The following is a 17,515-nucleotide window of genomic DNA, read 5'->3' as shown; positions in this document are numbered from 1 at the left end:
AGCAGTTTGTTGGCTGCATCTGGAATACGTGTAATGTAACTCTGAACATTTCTTTCAAATTTGGATAATGTAGCATCCAATAGGACATCCCAGAACTTCAACTACCTAGTTTTATTCTTACTGGCATGCAAGTTTTCCAGGCTATCCAAGCTTTCTTTGCCTTTGCTGTGTTCTCCACGTGCACAGAGATTTATCCATGTGCAAAAGAATAAGTGTCCAAGCATCTATATCTTTCTCTACATTTGTAGCAGTACTTGCACCTACAGCACAATGCCATAATTTTTTATGCATTAAATGAGTTTCGTTCCAAACTTCCACATGTTGTAATCATCCTTGTTTCTCAGTTTGTCATAACTGGAGTGGCGGTTTTGCTCAAACTTAGATTTGAAACCATTTTTGAAAACCTGAATTCACAGACACTAAACCATGTAACTGATTTCTTTCAAAAACGAAGAGTTCAAATGCCGAAGACTGACAGAACACAAATTGAAACAAGTATCACTCACAAAATGGTAACATAAGCTGAAATGTTTGTTCAGTTATTTATCTTCCTACATGCACAATGTTCATAGTTCACTGCACAGATTTACTGTTCAAGGCCCAGATTCTGTTAGCAGAGTGAGGTTTGTGGTAGTAAAGATAAATAATGATTCCATTGTTCATAATACTTGTATTGACAGAGAATGTACACTGAAGTGACAAAAGTCAAAGGGCAGCAATATGCACAAATACAAATGGCAGTAGTATTGCGTACACAAGGTATAAAAGGACAGTGCATCAATGGAGCTGTCATTTGTGCTCAGGAGAGCCATGCGAAAAGGTTTCTGATGCCATTATGACCACATGGTCATAATGATGCGTGGAACATTCCACTTCGAAAATCGATAGGGAATTCAATTTCCTGAGATCCATAGTGTCAAAAGTGTGCTGTGAATACCAAATTTCAGGTGTTACCTCTCACCATGGGCAACACAATGGCCGACAGCCTTCATTTAACGACTGAGAGCAGCAGTGTTTGTGTAGAGTTGTCAGAAATAATATACAAGCAACATTGTGTGAAATATCTGTAAAAATCAATGTGGGACGTACGGCAAAATTTGGCATTAATCGGCTATGGCAGCAGATGATCTACATGAGCACTTTTGCTAACAGCACATCGCCTGCAGTCCCTCTCCTGAGCACGTGACCACATCGTATGGATCCTAAATTAATGGAAAACCATGGCCTGATCAGATGAATCCAAATTTCAGTTGGTAGGAGCTGATGGTAGGGTTTGAGTGTGATGCACACCCAACAAAGCCATGAACCTAGGATATCAACAGTGCACTGTGCAAGCTGGTGGTGACTCCATAATGGTGTGGGCTGCATATACATGGAATGGACTAGGTCTTCTAGTTCAACTGAATCAATCTTTTACTGGAAATGGTTGCGTTTGGCAAACTGGAGACCTTTTGCAGCCATTCATGGACTCCAATTAAGGATGACAATTCACCATGTCCCAGGGTCACAATTGTTCGCAACTGGTTTGAAGAACATTCTGGACAATTTAAACAAAGTGTTTGGTCGCCCAGATCACCCAATATTAATCACTGGCAGAGGTCAGTTCATGTACAAAATACGACACCAGCAACAATTTTGCAATTATGGATGGTTAAGGAGGAACTTGGCTCAATAATTCTGTGGGAGATTTCCAACAACTTGTTGAGTATACGCCATGTCAAGTTGCTGCACTATGCTGGGCAAAAGGAGATCCGACATTATATTAGGAGGTATTCCATGACTTTCATCACCTCAGTGTATTAGATGATACTCACACAAAACAGGACCTACTGCACAAAGGTAGTCTACACCTCACAGACAGCGAGGACAAGAAGAGAGCCAGACTACCAGCATAACAGTTTATTGGTCCATGAGCACCTGTGTACAGCAGTGAAAGGGCAATGGGCTCAAGCTGAGGTGGTTCCAGTCTCTATGGCTCATATGTTAAGCTAAGGAGGCAACTAATGTGGTAATGAGAAAATGAGGCTCTGGATGACTTACTGGTTTGGTTTTTATTGTTTCTTCATGTGTTAGCAATGAACATGCAGACACTAGTTTATAACTTCAGTAAGTATAAAACATAGAAGAGGCTCACTAGATTCTCCAATTAGTTACCTGAATAAATGAGCAAGTTTAAGATTCAGGTGCACACAGTTATGTATGGATCTACAGACCATGAACCATGGAAGTGCCAGATTCTATTGCTCTAATCGAATCCTTAAATTCAAGTACTCATCACAATGCTTTTCGCCTCCAATTCATGGCCAATGAGCACAAAATCAGTGGTTTCCCAATGTGCATGACCTCTTGATGGACTGACGAAAGCAGCTTGCACTGTATGTCTCTACCTAAGTTACAAGACTCACTGCTAATTTTCATACTTAGATGATTTTTCTTTTTTCTGGCAAACTTTCATGGTTTGGTCATTACTCTCCAGTGATGTTTGTTACCTCTTTTAAGAATCTCAGAGTACACTCAAGTTGCTTCAGCCTTGTTTGGGGCATTGAATGGCAGGACAAATGATACTTCCATCTCATCAGATAATTATATTTTTTGTTAAAGAGCTCTTAATGTGAGTACCTTTGCAGAAAAGATCGAAACTGTGTACCAAAATATTCTTTCCTGTCAGTTATGCATGAAACCAGGAGCAAATTTAATTACTAAATCGTGTTTTAACATTGCCAAAGACAGAAGTAAAGGGAGCTTGCTTCTAAATGTTGACTTTAACAGTTCAACAACTCCTACTGAAGATGTGGTGCACAGGACATTGACTTACCTTCAGGTGTGAGAGCACTGACAATTCACTGAGAGGTCAAAGAGGTCAAACAGAAAATTGTTAGCCTACTGCAAATGAAACTGTGCAGCACGGCTGGATTGCGATGATTTCCAAAAAGTGGCCTTGTATCTCCATTGCCTGCATGGCTGTCTAAATTTTTGGTGTCCAAGCACATTTTCACAACTTTTCAGAGAGAAAAAATTTTAAAGTCCAATAAGGTGATGGAAATAGATACATCCATGATATATCCTACATGCAGCAAGTAAAGACCAGCTCTCAACTGAGTCTCTTTTAGGGTCTGCAAGTTAAACATCCAGCGCTAAGATCGTTTAAGACAATGCCAACATTATTTAATAAGCTTATGCAATAAATCTGACATGAAACTTTACTGTGCTGAAGTTTGTACTAATCTCAATTTGATAATTATTTTAAGAAGTAAACATACGCAACTGCAAGGTACTTGAATCTGTTTGAACAATGTTCTACTAATTTGAGCAGCCCCACTCTATTTTTAGCGCTGTAACTATATACTTCAGCTTGACTGATTTAGAATAGCAGTTGTTTTAAAATGTACCAGATTTAAAAAGTGTGATTGTTTATGATCAGTAAGAGGAATATACCTAGTAACAACATACAGGTCATTGATTACCACAACAGAAAATTTAAGTTTGCAGCCCTGCTGTCTCTGCCACACAATGCTGAACAATCACGGTGTATTAGCTGATTAGCTGGAACTCGTCAACTATTAAATTTCTAACTATTTTGGTCTGAGCCACCATCATCAATTTCTGAAGGAAATTACGAGATAAAATTCAGGGTGATGGGAGGGGCACTGAGACTTCCAGGTATTTCCAGGAAAGTATTACAAACCGTGTGAAAAAATTCATTTCTTTCTCATATATCATAACTGAAGAAATTAATAAGTAATGGTCCTCGCCTAAAAGCGAATAGAATTTTATAGCATAAAAATAGTTTAAAATGTTGTGTGTAGCTACAGTTTAGGATAAAACAGACTATAATAGGATGTCTATAATAAAATGGTTAAAATAGCTGATAAAGACAACTTAAAATGAAAATTATTAAATCAACAGAATTTCTGCTGTTGTTACAACAACTTTTAACACAACTTCTTCAAGTCTGCATGGACGAATTGCCATTGAAGGTAATACAGGTACTTTCAATTCTGTAGAAGATAATACTGAAGTGCGTGGCTAAGAAGTAATAAGTGACAGGGCAGCAGATGACTTTCACGGCTGAAAAAACACATGAAGTTACAATGATGATCTCTTACTTAAAGCACATTATGTATGCTTTTATCCCTTCATGTGGCCAGAAAGCACATGATGTCCTATGTTACTTAATGATATTTTTTTTCTGTTCTCTGTCTCTGTCAATCTAAAACTCCACCCAAACATGCCATGAAGGCCCAATGGTACCAACCAACCACTGTATCATCCTCAGCCCACAGGTGTCACTGAATGCGGATGTGGAGGGGCATGTGGTCAGCACACCATTCTCCTGGCCACATGTAAGTTTACGAGACCAGAGCCGCTACTTCCCAATCAAGTAGCTCCTCAGCTTGCCTCACAAGGGTTGAGTACACCCCACTTGCCTACAGCACTCAGCAGACCGAATGGTCACCCATCCAAGTACTAGCCCAGCCCGACAGCACTCAACTTTTGTGATCTGATGGGAACTGGTGCTATCATGGCAGCAAGGCCATTGGCCTCTGTCTCTTTGCATACTGGTGACAAGCATTTCTTGCAGTGTATTCGGATCATCTGTAACAGTATTTGCCATACAGTTTTCATATCATCTGCTATGTCATGCCTAGTTACATGGAAACTGTAATGATATGACATGCCGCATTATTAATAGTCGACGAAGGTTCACACAACAAAATGAAAGGCGTCATTTGTGTCAGTGGATGAAAACATACTACAGAAGAATTGTCAGTAACAATTTACTACTGGTGCTTAATATGGAAGATGGCTCTGGCTTTGGTAACGTCACTCACATGTCATCCACTGATTTTTAATTTCTAGCAAATGTGGTAGCACCATTTGTTAAAAATAAAAACAAAAAAATCAAATTTCAGGAAAGCAATTATGGTCAACAAAAGACTTGCTGTTACTCTTTGTTTTTTTTTGGCAATGGGAGATTTATTTCAGAACCATGCACACTTATTTCACATTTTGAAGCGAGTTATATCTCATATAGTACCTGAAGATTGTGGAGCACTTGTGGAAGTCCTGAAGGTAATTGCATGAAAAACATTGTTAAATATGCAGACGATCAAATTTTTATTCAGTTGGTATGATTCCATATAAATCATCAAAAATTACTGCCTTAAGAGGGGCAACAGTTTCTGGGTTGCCTATGAATGTGACAGGGGAACAAACACTACTTCTTGTACTTCTTTGTCCACAGGATCTAGTTTCCTTTGGATTGCAAACATCATCAGAAAATTGTGGAAGTGGATAGTTGAACCATTTTAGGCTGTACAACAGGATCCGCATCACTGTCTGATGTTATGCTGTTTACCACCTTCCTCTTTTCCCATCGATACTGAATGACATGCAACCTTTCTATTCAACAGAGTCATTGCTAGTATCAAACGTAGCAGCAGTCTGGTTCAGGGATAAAACTCAAACTCAGCAGCCTGCTGCATTGTCTACTACAATTTTTTCAGAAAAACTGATTACAAGAAGCAAAAAGACAACACAAAACAACTCTGTAGTACACCAGACACTATGTGGCACATAAACATGCAGTACGCCATGCAGTGGTGCAATGCAATAGCTGATCTGAAACACTGTTTCCTTTGATCTGTACCAAAATTGCTAGGGATAGTTGTTTCCATGTCTCAAAACATATGTCCAAACAGTGTCCACAAGTAGCAAACAGAAACATGTATTGAAAACACCTTTAAAGCTCAGTTTGTATGCAATTTTACGACCATTATGACCTAGATCTCTATTTACATTGTTGGGGCTAACATGTGCACCTGGCCTTACAACTCAATAATTTATTTGGAATAATATTCATGTAAGTAGTACACTATGATACATTAAGTATTTTGTAACTTGGGATTTATAAAGCTCAATAAAATTAAATTACAATGCTACGTTGTTGTTGTTGTGGTCTTCAGGCCTGAGACTGGTTTGATGCAGCTCTCCATGCTACTCCATCCTGTGCAAGCTTCTTCATCTCCCAGTATGTACTGCAACCTACATACTTCTGAATCTGCTTGGTGTATTCATCTCTTGGTCTCCCTCTACGATTTTTACACTCAACGCTGCCCTCCAATACTAAATTGGTGATCCCTTGATGCCTGGGAAGAACATGTCCTACCAACTGACCCCTTCTTCTAGTCAGGTTGTGCCACAAACTTCTCTTCTCCCCAATCCTATTCAATACCTCCTCATTAGTTAAGTGGTCTACGCATCTAATTTTCAGCATTCTTCTGTAGCACCACATTTCGAAAGCTTCTATTCTCTTCTTGTCTAAACTATTTATCGTCCATGTTTCACTTCCATACATGGCTACACTCATACAAATACTTTCAGAAACGACTTCCTGACATTTAAATTTATACTCCATGTTAACAAATTTCTCTTCTTCAGAAACGCTTTCCTTGCCATTGCCAGTCTACAATTTATATCCTCTCTACTTCGACCATCATCAGTTATTTTGCTCCCCAAATAGCAAAACTCCTTGACTACTTTAAGTGTCTCATTTCCTAATCTAATTCCCTCAGCATCACCCGACTTAATTTGACTACATTCCATTATCCTCATTTTGCTTTCGTTGATGTTCAAGACACTATCAATTCCGCTCAACTGCTCTTCCAGGTCCTTTGCTGTCTCTGACAGAATTACAATATCATCGGCGAACCTCAAAGTTTTTATTTCGTCTCCATGGATTTTAATACCTACTCCGAATTTTTCTTTTGTTTTCTTTACTGCTTGCTCAATATACAGATTGAATAACATCGGGGAGAGGCTACAACCCTGTCTCACTCCCTTCCCAACCACTGCTTCCCTTTCATGCCCCTCAACTCTTATAACTGCCATTTGGTTTCTATACAAATTGTAAATAGCCTTTCGCTCCCTGTACTTTACCCGTGCCACCTTCAGAATCTGAAAGAGAGTATTCCATTCAACATTGTCAAAAGCTATCTCTAAGTCTACAAATGCTAGAAACGTAGGTTTGCCTTTTCTTAATCTATCTTCTAAGATAAGTCGTAGGGTCAGTATTGCCTCACGTGTTCCAATATTTCTACGGAATCCAAACTGATCTTCCCCGATGTCGGCTTCTATCAGTTTTTCCATTCGTCTGTATAGAATTCGTGTTAATATTTTGCAGCTGTGACTTATTAAACTGATAGTTCGGTAATTTTCACATCTGTCAACACCTGCTTTCTTTGGGATTGGAATTATTATATTCTTCTTGAAGTCTGAGGTTATTTCACCTGCCTCATACATCTTGCTCACCAGATGGTAGAGTTTTGTCAGGACTGGCTCTCCCAAGGCTGTCAGTAGTTCTAATGGAATGTTGTCAACTCCCGGGGCCTTGTTTCGGCTTAGGTCTTTCAATGCTCTGTCAAACTCTTCATGCAGTATCGAATTTCCCATTTCATCTTCATCTACATCCTCTTCCATTTCCCTAATATTGTCCTCAAGTACGTCGCCCTTGTATAGGCCCTCTATATACTCCTTCCACCTTCCTGCTTTTCCTTCTTTGCTTAGAACTGGGTTTCCATCTGAGTTCTTGATATTCATACAAGTGGTTCTCTTTTCTCCTAAGGTCTCTTTAATTTTCCTGTAGGCAGTATCTATCTTACCCTTTGTGAGATAAGCCTCTACATCCTTACATTTGTCCTCTAGCCATCCCGGCTTAGTCATTTTGCACTTCCTGTCAATCTCATTTTTGAGACGTTTGTATTCCTTTCTGCCTGCTTCATTTACTGTGTTTTTATATTTTCTCCTTTCATCAATTAAATTCAATATTTCTTCTGTTACCCAAGGATTTCTACTAGCCCTCGTCTTTTTACCTACTTGATCCTCTGCTGCCTTCACTATTTCATACCTCAGAGCTACCCATTCTTCTTCTACTGTATTTCTTTCCCCCTTTCCTGTCAATTGTTCCCTTATGCTCTCCCTGAAACTCTGTACAACCTCTGTTTTAGTCAGTTTATCCAGGTCCCATCTCCTTAAATTCCCCCCTTTTTGCAGTTTCTTCAGTTTTAATCTATAGTTCATAACCAATAGACTGTGGTCAGAGTCCACGTCTGCCCCTGGAAATATCTTACAATTTAAAACCTGGTTCCTAAATCTCTGTCTTACCATTATATAATCTATCTGAAACCTGTCGGTATCTCCAGGGTTCTTCCATGTATACAACCTTCTTTTATGATTCTTGAACCAAGTGTTAGCTATGATTAAGTTGTGCTCTGTGCAAAATTCTACCAGACGGCTTCCTCTTTCATTTCTTACCCCCAATCCATATTCACCTATTACGTTTCCTTCTTTCCCTTTTCCTACTACCGAATTCCAGTCACCCATGACTATTAAATTTTCGTCTCCCTTCACTATCTGAATAATTTCTTTTATTTCATCATACATTTCTTCAATTTCTTCGTCATCAGCAGAGCCAGTTGGCATATAAACTTGTACTACTGTAGTAGGCATGGGTTTCGTGTATATCTTGGCCACAATAATGTGTTCACTATGCTGTTTGTAGTAGTTACCCGCATTCCTATTTTTTTATTCATTATTAAACCTACTCCTGCAGTACCCCTATTTGACTTTGTATTTATAACCCTGTATTCGCCTGACCAAAGGTCTTGTTCCTCCTGCCACCGAACTTCACTAATGCCCACTGTATCTAACTTTAACCTATCCATTTCCCTTTTTAAATTTTCTAACCTACCTACCCGATTACGGGATCTGACATTCCACGCTCCGATCCATAGAGTGCCAGTTTTCTTTCTCTTAATAACGACGTCTTCTTGAGTAGTCCCCGCCCGGAGATCCGAATGGAGGACTACTTTACATCCGGAATATTTTACCCAAGAGGACGCCATCATCATTAATCAAACAGTAAAGCTGCATGCCCTCGGGAAAAATTATGGCTGTAGTTTCCCCTTGCTTTCAACCGTTCGCATTACCAGCACAGCAAGGCCGTTTTGGTTAGTGTTACAAGGCCAGATCAGTCAATCATCCAGACTGTTGCCCCTACAACTACTGAAAAGGCTGCTGCCCCTCTTCAGGAACCACACGTTTGTCTGGCCTCTCAACAGATACCCCTCCGTTGTGGTTGCACCTTCGGTACGGCTATCTGTATCGCTGAGGCACGCAAGCCTCCCCACCAACGGCAAGGTCCATGGTTCATGCTACGTTAAAAACACAGAATTCCATGGGTTTTATGAAATTCACTCCGTTATGTTGCTCAACCTGCCAGTCCACCATTTGTTTCATGGTGGTTTAACAGCACCAAACGGCACAAATCTCGATGAATATGCTGCTTGTATATTAAAAATTTCTGAAAAATATCAAACTCTAATCTACTTTTTTAAAATGTAGTTTGTGTTGAAAAAAGTAAAAAAGAGTATTTTTCAATTTACTTTTTCTAATTATCTATAATATATTGAGAACATACTGAACTAGGCCTCTCAATAACATTCAGCAGTGAATTAGAAAACTCTGTTAATATTTGCTTCATTAAAACATAATACTCTTCCACACTCATGAGAGTATTTGCTAATTAAGCTGTACTCTGACATATTTGCTTTCTAAGTTCAGCTTTGTCACAGCAGTGATGAAAATATAATTTGTGGTTCCTGATACATTTGCTGTTTGTAAATCTTGTTTCTTCCCCATTGTGCCTTATACTGAAAATCTCTCAAGGGCTTCTGTTCTAAATAATGTCTGTTATCTTTGCAAGTTGTGATTAACTTTTGTCATTTGGCTGCATTTGAAGAAACTTAATTAAATTGAACCACAAAAAGATAAGAACAGTAATCAAATGTACCTTTTAATAAAATTGACAAAAAATTGAAAGCAAAACATATCTCTTGAATTACTGCTCCTTCTTTATGGCAACATGGGACACTTGTGGAAGATAATGATAGAAAATATATAATATGCTGTATCTTATGCAATAATATAAACAAATACAGCTGTGAATGTTAATCTTCATTACACAGTACAAGTCCAAGTTGTCTACGTATCTTAAATATACTTAAGGAGATAGGCAGGTGTTGGTAATTGGTACAGTTACTTAATGATATAAACAAGGCTGTTGTCTTTTTTGTATTGATGGCAATATTTACAACATTGTTCAAAAGCATCATAATTAATTTCCTTCATCATGCAATATTATCATATATCCTAACAACATCTGGATGCTGTTCTAGCTTCAGATAAACAGAAGACAGTTCATCCAAAATATCATCACTCAGTGTCACTTGGCTCTTTGGAATGTATTCTTGTTCTGCATATCTAATATCATACAGTCTTGTCTGCAGACCCTTTTTGACAGCATAGAACTGTTCAGCTGCACATATAAACTGAAACAAAAGAAGAGAATGGATAGGATTTCAGTCTTTGAGACAAAGTCACAAAACAAATAAGCAACCAGACTTAAGGTAAATAAAAATTACAAATAAAATTTACAGAGCCAAGTTCATTATGGAATAAAATTGAGCTGTGCAAAATCTGAGCACAAGAAACAAAAAAATTCAATGTTTTAGGAGCACTTCAATGGATAACTGCAAAATATCGAGCAAGTTCGAAGACAATTTTAGCCAAATTTAAGATTACTTAAAATTAAAGCTGGCAGTAATCCAAAGGAACTATTTGGATCAGGTGAACAACATTTTGTGCTCTACACATTACAAAAATTTCAAGGCTGTGCTATTTTCACGATACAGGATGTCAAAATTACCTGCTTCTATGATGAAATCATGCTTCTCACTCAGTTTGAGTTCCTGAAAAAGCACTGCTTCAATCCTTTGCAAAAACATATCATGTCATTAAAAGAGCTAATGTGGTCTAGGTAAAGCAAGAGCAGGTGCATTAAGTATCTTCAACAATGTGAATGTTTATCGGGTAGCCAAGAAACTTTCTGCTCTTCCTTTCTCCTCGACAGCTTCACATGCTGATGGTGATAAAGAATGGGAACTGCAGAAAGAGTCAACTGAAGTTTATCAAATCTTGGATACACCCGCCTAAATTGTCAAAGTCTAGAAATTAGATTCACAGCACTACATAAAGCTCAGAACTGCCATGCACAAAGTGAAAATTTGTAAGCAAAGCACAATTTCTGATGAGTGTAAGCCACCGCATATATTTGTACAGCAAAAAATTTAAGTTTCTGCAAATCTTTAAATCCGCAAATTTTTTACTGTAGGTTGGATAAGGAGTACACATGCTGTGTGTGGATGCAAGAGGAGCTCACTGCAGTTCATGAAACACTGAAGATACTGTCAGCCATAGTCAGCCGTCTGCTGTCTCGAGGTGTGGTGCTGGTAGAGAAACAGGTATGTCGCATGAGATGCGCCAGGGTCACTTGTTTTCCCCTCACACACTGCTGTGAAGCACCTTCCAGTGTACCCAATGCAGGACAATTGTGCTCACCACAAGAGCGATTGGCAGGTTGTAACGCATTCATGTCGCTCGACGTGGAGGGTCAATGTGAGGACTGGCCGCCTGGTCTCACCCATTCGCCCTGTATGTGGACAAGTGGCTGCTCCTTCAGCAGGGGCTGAGGAGTGGGTTGGGGGCGGGGGGGGGGGGGGGGGGGGGGGGGGAGGGGGAGGTGGGGGGGGGGGGAGAGGAGACTGGGAGATTTGGCAGGTTTGCTAGTTATCAATGAGATGTGCTAGGGAGCCTCTTAGAAAAATAGCGTCCAAGGCTGGAAAAAATATGTCTGCCAAAAAGCCTCATTGGAATATGCAGATACTTTCATTCGAAGTAATCAATGGTTCACAATCTAACAACTCAGCGTTCAACTGGATAACTCTGTTGGTTGTACTGACACATTCATCCACCAGTTAGGGGAACTCAAAGGTGTGTGGCCACTGGGTTTTTCAACTCCTGACAGAAGATCATAAAAAGCAATGGAAGACTATCTGTGCAGAATTGCTTGTATGTTACAAGGCTGACTGTGGCAACTGTTTGTTGAACTTCATCACAGGTGATGAAACATGGGATCCTCACTTTGAACCAGGCAATCCATGGAGTGGTGCCACACCACCTCTTCTCCAAAAAAAAAAAAAAAAAAAGAAAAAAGTTCAAACCTGCACCCTCATACAGTAAAGTCATGGCAATGGTCTTCTGGGACTCTGAAGGAGTTGTCCTGTTTGATGTCCTCCATCACTACTGAAGGAAAAGGATTCTATCCATCATTCACTTGTTGACCAGTCTGGTGGGGCAACAGAAGACAGCAAAAGGAAAGCTGAAATTCTCAATTTCACATTTTAAAAATTGTTCATGGAGGAGGATCATACTGACATCCCATTGTTTGACCCTCGCACAGACTCCCATATGGAGGACATAGTAATAGATATCCCTGGTGTACAAAATCAATGGAAAGAGTTGAAAACATATAAGGTGCCAGGTCCAGATGGAACCCCAATTCAGTTTTGCAGAGAGTACTCTTAGGCATTGACCCCTTACTTGTTGTTGTTTGTTGATGTTGTGGTCTTCAGTCCTGAGACTGGTTTGATGCAGCTCTCCATGCTACTCTATCCTGTGCAAGCTTCTTCATCTCCCAGTACCTACTGCAACCTACATCCTTCTGAATCTGCTTAGTGTATTCATCTCTTGGTCTCCCTCTACGATTTTTACCCTCCACGCTGCCCTCCTACACTAAATTGGTGATCCCTTGATGCCTCAGAACATGTCCTACCAACCGATCCCTTCTTCTGGTCAAGTTGTGCCACAAACTTCTCTTCTCCCCAATCCTATTCAATACTTCCTGATTAGTTATGTGATCTACCCATCTAATCTTCAGCATTCTTCTGTAGCACCACATTTCGAAAGCTTCTATTCTCTTCTTGTCTAAACTATTTATCGTCCGTGTTTCACTTCCATACATGGCTACACTCCATACAAATACTTTCAGAAATAACTTCATGACACTTAAATCTATACTCGATGTTAACAAATTTCTCTTCTTCAGAAACGCTTTCCTTGCCATTGCAAGTCTACATTTTATATCCTCTCTACTTCGACCATCATCAGTTATTTTGCTCCCCAAATAGCAAAACTCCTTTACTACTTTAAGTGTCTCATTTCCTAATCTAATTCCCTCAGCATCACCCGACTTAATTCGACTACATTCCATTATTCTCGTTTTGCTTTTGTTGATGTTCATCTTATATCCTCCTTTCAAGACACTGTCCATTCCATTCAACTGCTCTTCCAGGTCCTTTGCTGTCTCTGACAGAATTACAATGTCATTGGCAAACCTCAAAGTTTTTATTTCTTCTCCATGGATTTTAATACCTACTCTGAATTTTTCTTTTGTTTCCTTTATTGCTTGCTTAATATACAGATTTAACAACATCGGGGAGAGGCTACAACCCTGTCTTACTCCCTTCCCAACCACTGCTTCCCTTTCATGTCCCTCAACTCTTATAACTGCTATCTGGTTTCTGTACAAATTGTAAATAGCCTTTCGCTCCCTGTATTTTACCCCTGCCACCTTTAGAATTTGAAAGAGAGTATTCCAGTCAACATTGTCAAAAGCTTTCTCTAAGTCTACAAATGCTAGAAACGTAGGTTTGCCTTTCCTTAATCTTTCTTCTAAGATAAGTCGTAGGGTCAGTATTGCCTCACGTGTTCCAGTGTTTCTACGGAATCCAAACTGATCTTCACCGAGGTTGGCTTCTACTAGTTTTTCCATTCGTCTGTAAAGAATTCGTGTTAGTATTTTGCAGCTGTGACTTATTAAACTGATAGTTCGGTAATTTTCACATCTGTCAACACCTGCTTTATTTGGGATTGGAATTATTATATTCTTCTTGAAGTCTGAGGGTATTTCACCTGTTTCATACATCTTGCTCACCAGATGGTAGAGTTTTGTCAGGACTGGCTCTCCCAAGGCCGTCAGTAGTTCCAATGGAATGTTGTCTACTCCGGGGGCCTTGTTTCGACTCAGGTCTTTCAGTGCTCTGTCAAACTCTTCATGCAGTATCTTATCTCCCATTTCATCTTCATCTACATCCTCTTCCATTTCCATAATATTGTCCTCAAGTACATCGCCCTTGTATAGACCCTCTATATACTCCTTCCACCTTTCTGCTTTCCCTTCTTTGCTTAGACCTGGGTTTCCATCTGAGCTCTTGATATTCATACAAGTCGTTCTCTTATCTCCAAAGGTCTCTTTAATTTTCCTGTAGGCAGTATCTATCTTACCCCTAGTGAGATAAGCCTCCACATCCTTACATTTGTCCTCTAGCCATCCCTGCTTAGTCATTTTGCACTTCCTGTCGATTTCATTTTTGAGATGTTTGTATTCCTTTTTGCCTGATCCATTTACTGCATTTTTATATTTTCTCCTTTCATCAATTAAATTCAATATTTCTTCTGTTACCCAAGGATTTCTACTAGCCCTCGTCTTTTTACCTACTTGATCCTCTGCTGCCTTCACTCCTTCATCCCTCAAAGCTACCCATTCTTTTTCTACTGTATTTCTTTCCCCCATTCCTGTCAATTGTTCCCTTATGCTCTCCCTGAAATTCTGTACAACCTCTGGTTTAGTCAGTTTATCCAGGTCCCATCTCCTTAAATTCCCACCTTTTTGCAATTTCTTCAGTTTTAATCTACAGGTCATAACCAATAGATTGTGGTCAGAGTCCACATCTGCCCCTGGAAATGTCTTACAATTTAAAACCTGGTTCCTAAATCTCTGTCTTACCATTATATAATCTATCTGATACCTTTTAGTATCTCCAGGGTTCTTCCATGTATACAACCTTCTTTCATGATTCTTAAACCAAGTGTTAGCTATGATTATGTTGTGCTCTGTGCAAAATTCTACCAGGCGGCTTCCTCTTTCATTTCTTACCCCCAATCCATATTCACCTATTATGTTTCCTTCTCTCCCTTTTCCTACACTCGAATCCCAGTCACCCATGACTATTAAATTTTCGTCTCCCTTCACTATCTGAATAATTTCTTTTATTTCATCATACATTTCTTCAATTTCTTCATCATCTGCAGAGCTAGTTGGCATATAAACTTGTACTACTGTAGTAGGTGTGGGCTTTGTATCTATCTTGGCCACAATAATGCGTTCACTATGCTGTTTGTAGTAGCTTACCCGCATTCCTATTTTCCTATTCATTATTAAACCTACTCCTGCATTACCCCTATTTGATTTTGTGTTTATAACCCCGTAGTCACCTGACCTGAAGTCTTGTTCCTCCTGCCACCGAAATTCACTAATTCCCACCATATCTAACTTTAACCTATCCATTTCCCTTTTTAAATTTTCTAACCTACCTGCCCGATTAAGGGATCTGACATTCCACGCTCCGATCCGTAGAACACCAGTTTTCTTTCTCCTGATAACGACGTCCTCTTGAGTAGTCCCCGCCCGGAGATCCGAATGGGGGACTATTTTACCTTCGGAATATTTTACCCAAGAGGACGCCATCATCATTTAATCATACAGTAAAGCTGCATGCCCTCGGGAAAAATTTCGGCTGTAGTTTCCCCTTGCTTTCAGCCGTTCACAGTACCAGCACAGCAAGGCCGTTTTGGTTATTGTTACAAGGCCAGATCAGTCAATCATCCAGACTGTTGCCCTTGCAACTACTGAAAAGGCTGCTGCCCCTCTTCAGGAACCACACGTTTGTCTGGCCTCTCACAGATACCCCTCCGTTGTGGCTGCACCTACGGTACGGCTATCTGTATCGCTGAGGCACGCAAGCCTCCCCACCAACGGCAAGGTCCATGGTTCATGGGGGGGGGGGACCCCTTACTTAGTTTGCATTTATTGTGGATCTCTCACCCAGCATGAAGTCCCAAGTAAAAGGAAGATGCACAGGTGATCCCCATATTCAGGAAGGGAAGAACGGCCAACAACATTGCAGATAAATATTATCAGCACTGGTTTGTTGCATAATTATTAAGGATATTCTAAGTTCGAAAATAATAAATCTTCTTTATCCTAAAAACAATGCACAAAGGGCAACAGGCAGCTTCCATATTCCTGGATTTCTGGTCAAGTGTTTGATACAGTGTCCACTGCAGACTGTTAATGTAGGTTTAAGCTAAGAAATGTACATGTTTCTTCGCTGTCATATGTTAGGCCCCATGGCTGAGTACTATGTTGCATAACACTACATGTTTCTTTGCTGTAATATGTTAGGTCCCATGGCTGAGTACTATGTTGCATAACATGTCATGTATCTTAATTAAACCATTCAACAGCCCACAATTGGCATGGCACCAGATCACTGAGCGCATTGATACATCATCGTGTATGTACACTTTTTATTTTGCAAACATATTTTTACGCACATTATCGTTCCAAACTGGGCTTCACCAGATTCTGTCCAACACCAGTAACTGAAAATAAAGCTATTTCAAACCATCTCTGATAAAATAGTTCATCTGGATACAATCTGCTATCAAATTGTGACTATTTAGTAATTTCACGTTTTAGCACTTTGGGGCAGAATTCACACCTATTTCGCATTTATCACAAAATGCGAATTTTTCCAGACCCTAGATATGACGGACAGGGTGAGCAGTAAACTGCAACTATTTGTTGATGATGTTGTAGTGAACAGAGAAGTGTTGACGTTGTGTGACTATAAGGGAACACAGGCTGAATTATGCGAGATTTATATTAGGTGTGATGAATAACGGCTTGTCCTAATTCGGAAAAAAAATTAATGTCAATTAAAACAGATGATAAGGGAAAATAACTTTCTAATGTTCAAACACAGTATCAGTGATGTGCTACTTGACACACTCATGACAATTCAATATCTAGGCGTAACAATGAAAAAGCAAAATTAAGTTGAACAAACACATCAAGGTCGGTAGGACAAATGGAAGACTATGGTTTATTGGGAGAATATTAGGAAGTGTAGCTCATCTATAGAGGTGATTGTATATAAAACACTACAACAACCTGTTCTTGAGTACTGTTCTAGTGTGTAAGGTCCCCACCAGGTTTGATTAAAAGACAGTGAAGCAATTCAGATAGTTGCTACTCACCACATAGTGGAGAGGCTGACTCACAGATAAGCACAACAAAAAGACTGTCACAAAATAAGCCTTCGGCCAACAAGGCCTTTCTCAAAAACACACACACACGAGACACTCACAAACACGACTGCAGTCTCTGGCAGCTGAAGCTAATCCATCTGGCTTCAAATGCCAGAGACTGCAGTTGTGTGTATGGTGAGTTGTGTTTGCATGTGAGCGTGCGTGTGTGTGTGTGTGTGTGTGTGTGTGTGTGTGTGTGTGTGTGTGTGTCACATCTGTTTTTGACAAAGGCCTTATTGACCAAAAGCTTATTTATTTTCCATTGTTTGAAGCATTTCAGAGTTGTTCTGCTAAATTTTTAGTGGCAAGTTCAATCACTGTGCGATTATTACAGAGTATTCTTTTCACAAAACACTACTGAAAAATTTAGAGCACAGGCATTTGCAGCTAACTGCAGAACAACTCT

The 17,515-nt window shown here is 39.7% G+C and overlaps 1 protein-coding gene across 1 annotated transcript in view; it reads right to left on the bottom strand.

Moving 5' to 3' along the window:
* Positions 1-10,012: 10,012 nt before the first annotated feature.
* Positions 10,013-17,515, bottom strand: part of LOC124596452 (translational activator of cytochrome c oxidase 1) — a 47,063-nt gene continuing 39,560 nt past the window's right edge. Inside the window, exon 5 of the mRNA XM_047135585.1 lies at positions 10,013-10,388. Coding sequence (XP_046991541.1) covers positions 10,188-10,388 — 201 coding nt within the window. The 3' untranslated portion in view covers positions 10,013-10,187. The remainder of the gene's footprint in view (positions 10,389-17,515) is intronic.

Source organism: Schistocerca americana, chromosome 2 (genome assembly GCF_021461395.2).
Source record: "Schistocerca americana isolate TAMUIC-IGC-003095 chromosome 2, iqSchAmer2.1, whole genome shotgun sequence".
Taxonomy (NCBI): Eukaryota; Metazoa; Arthropoda; class Insecta; order Orthoptera; family Acrididae; genus Schistocerca; species Schistocerca americana.
This window is presented reverse-complemented; position numbering and strand designations above follow the sequence as displayed.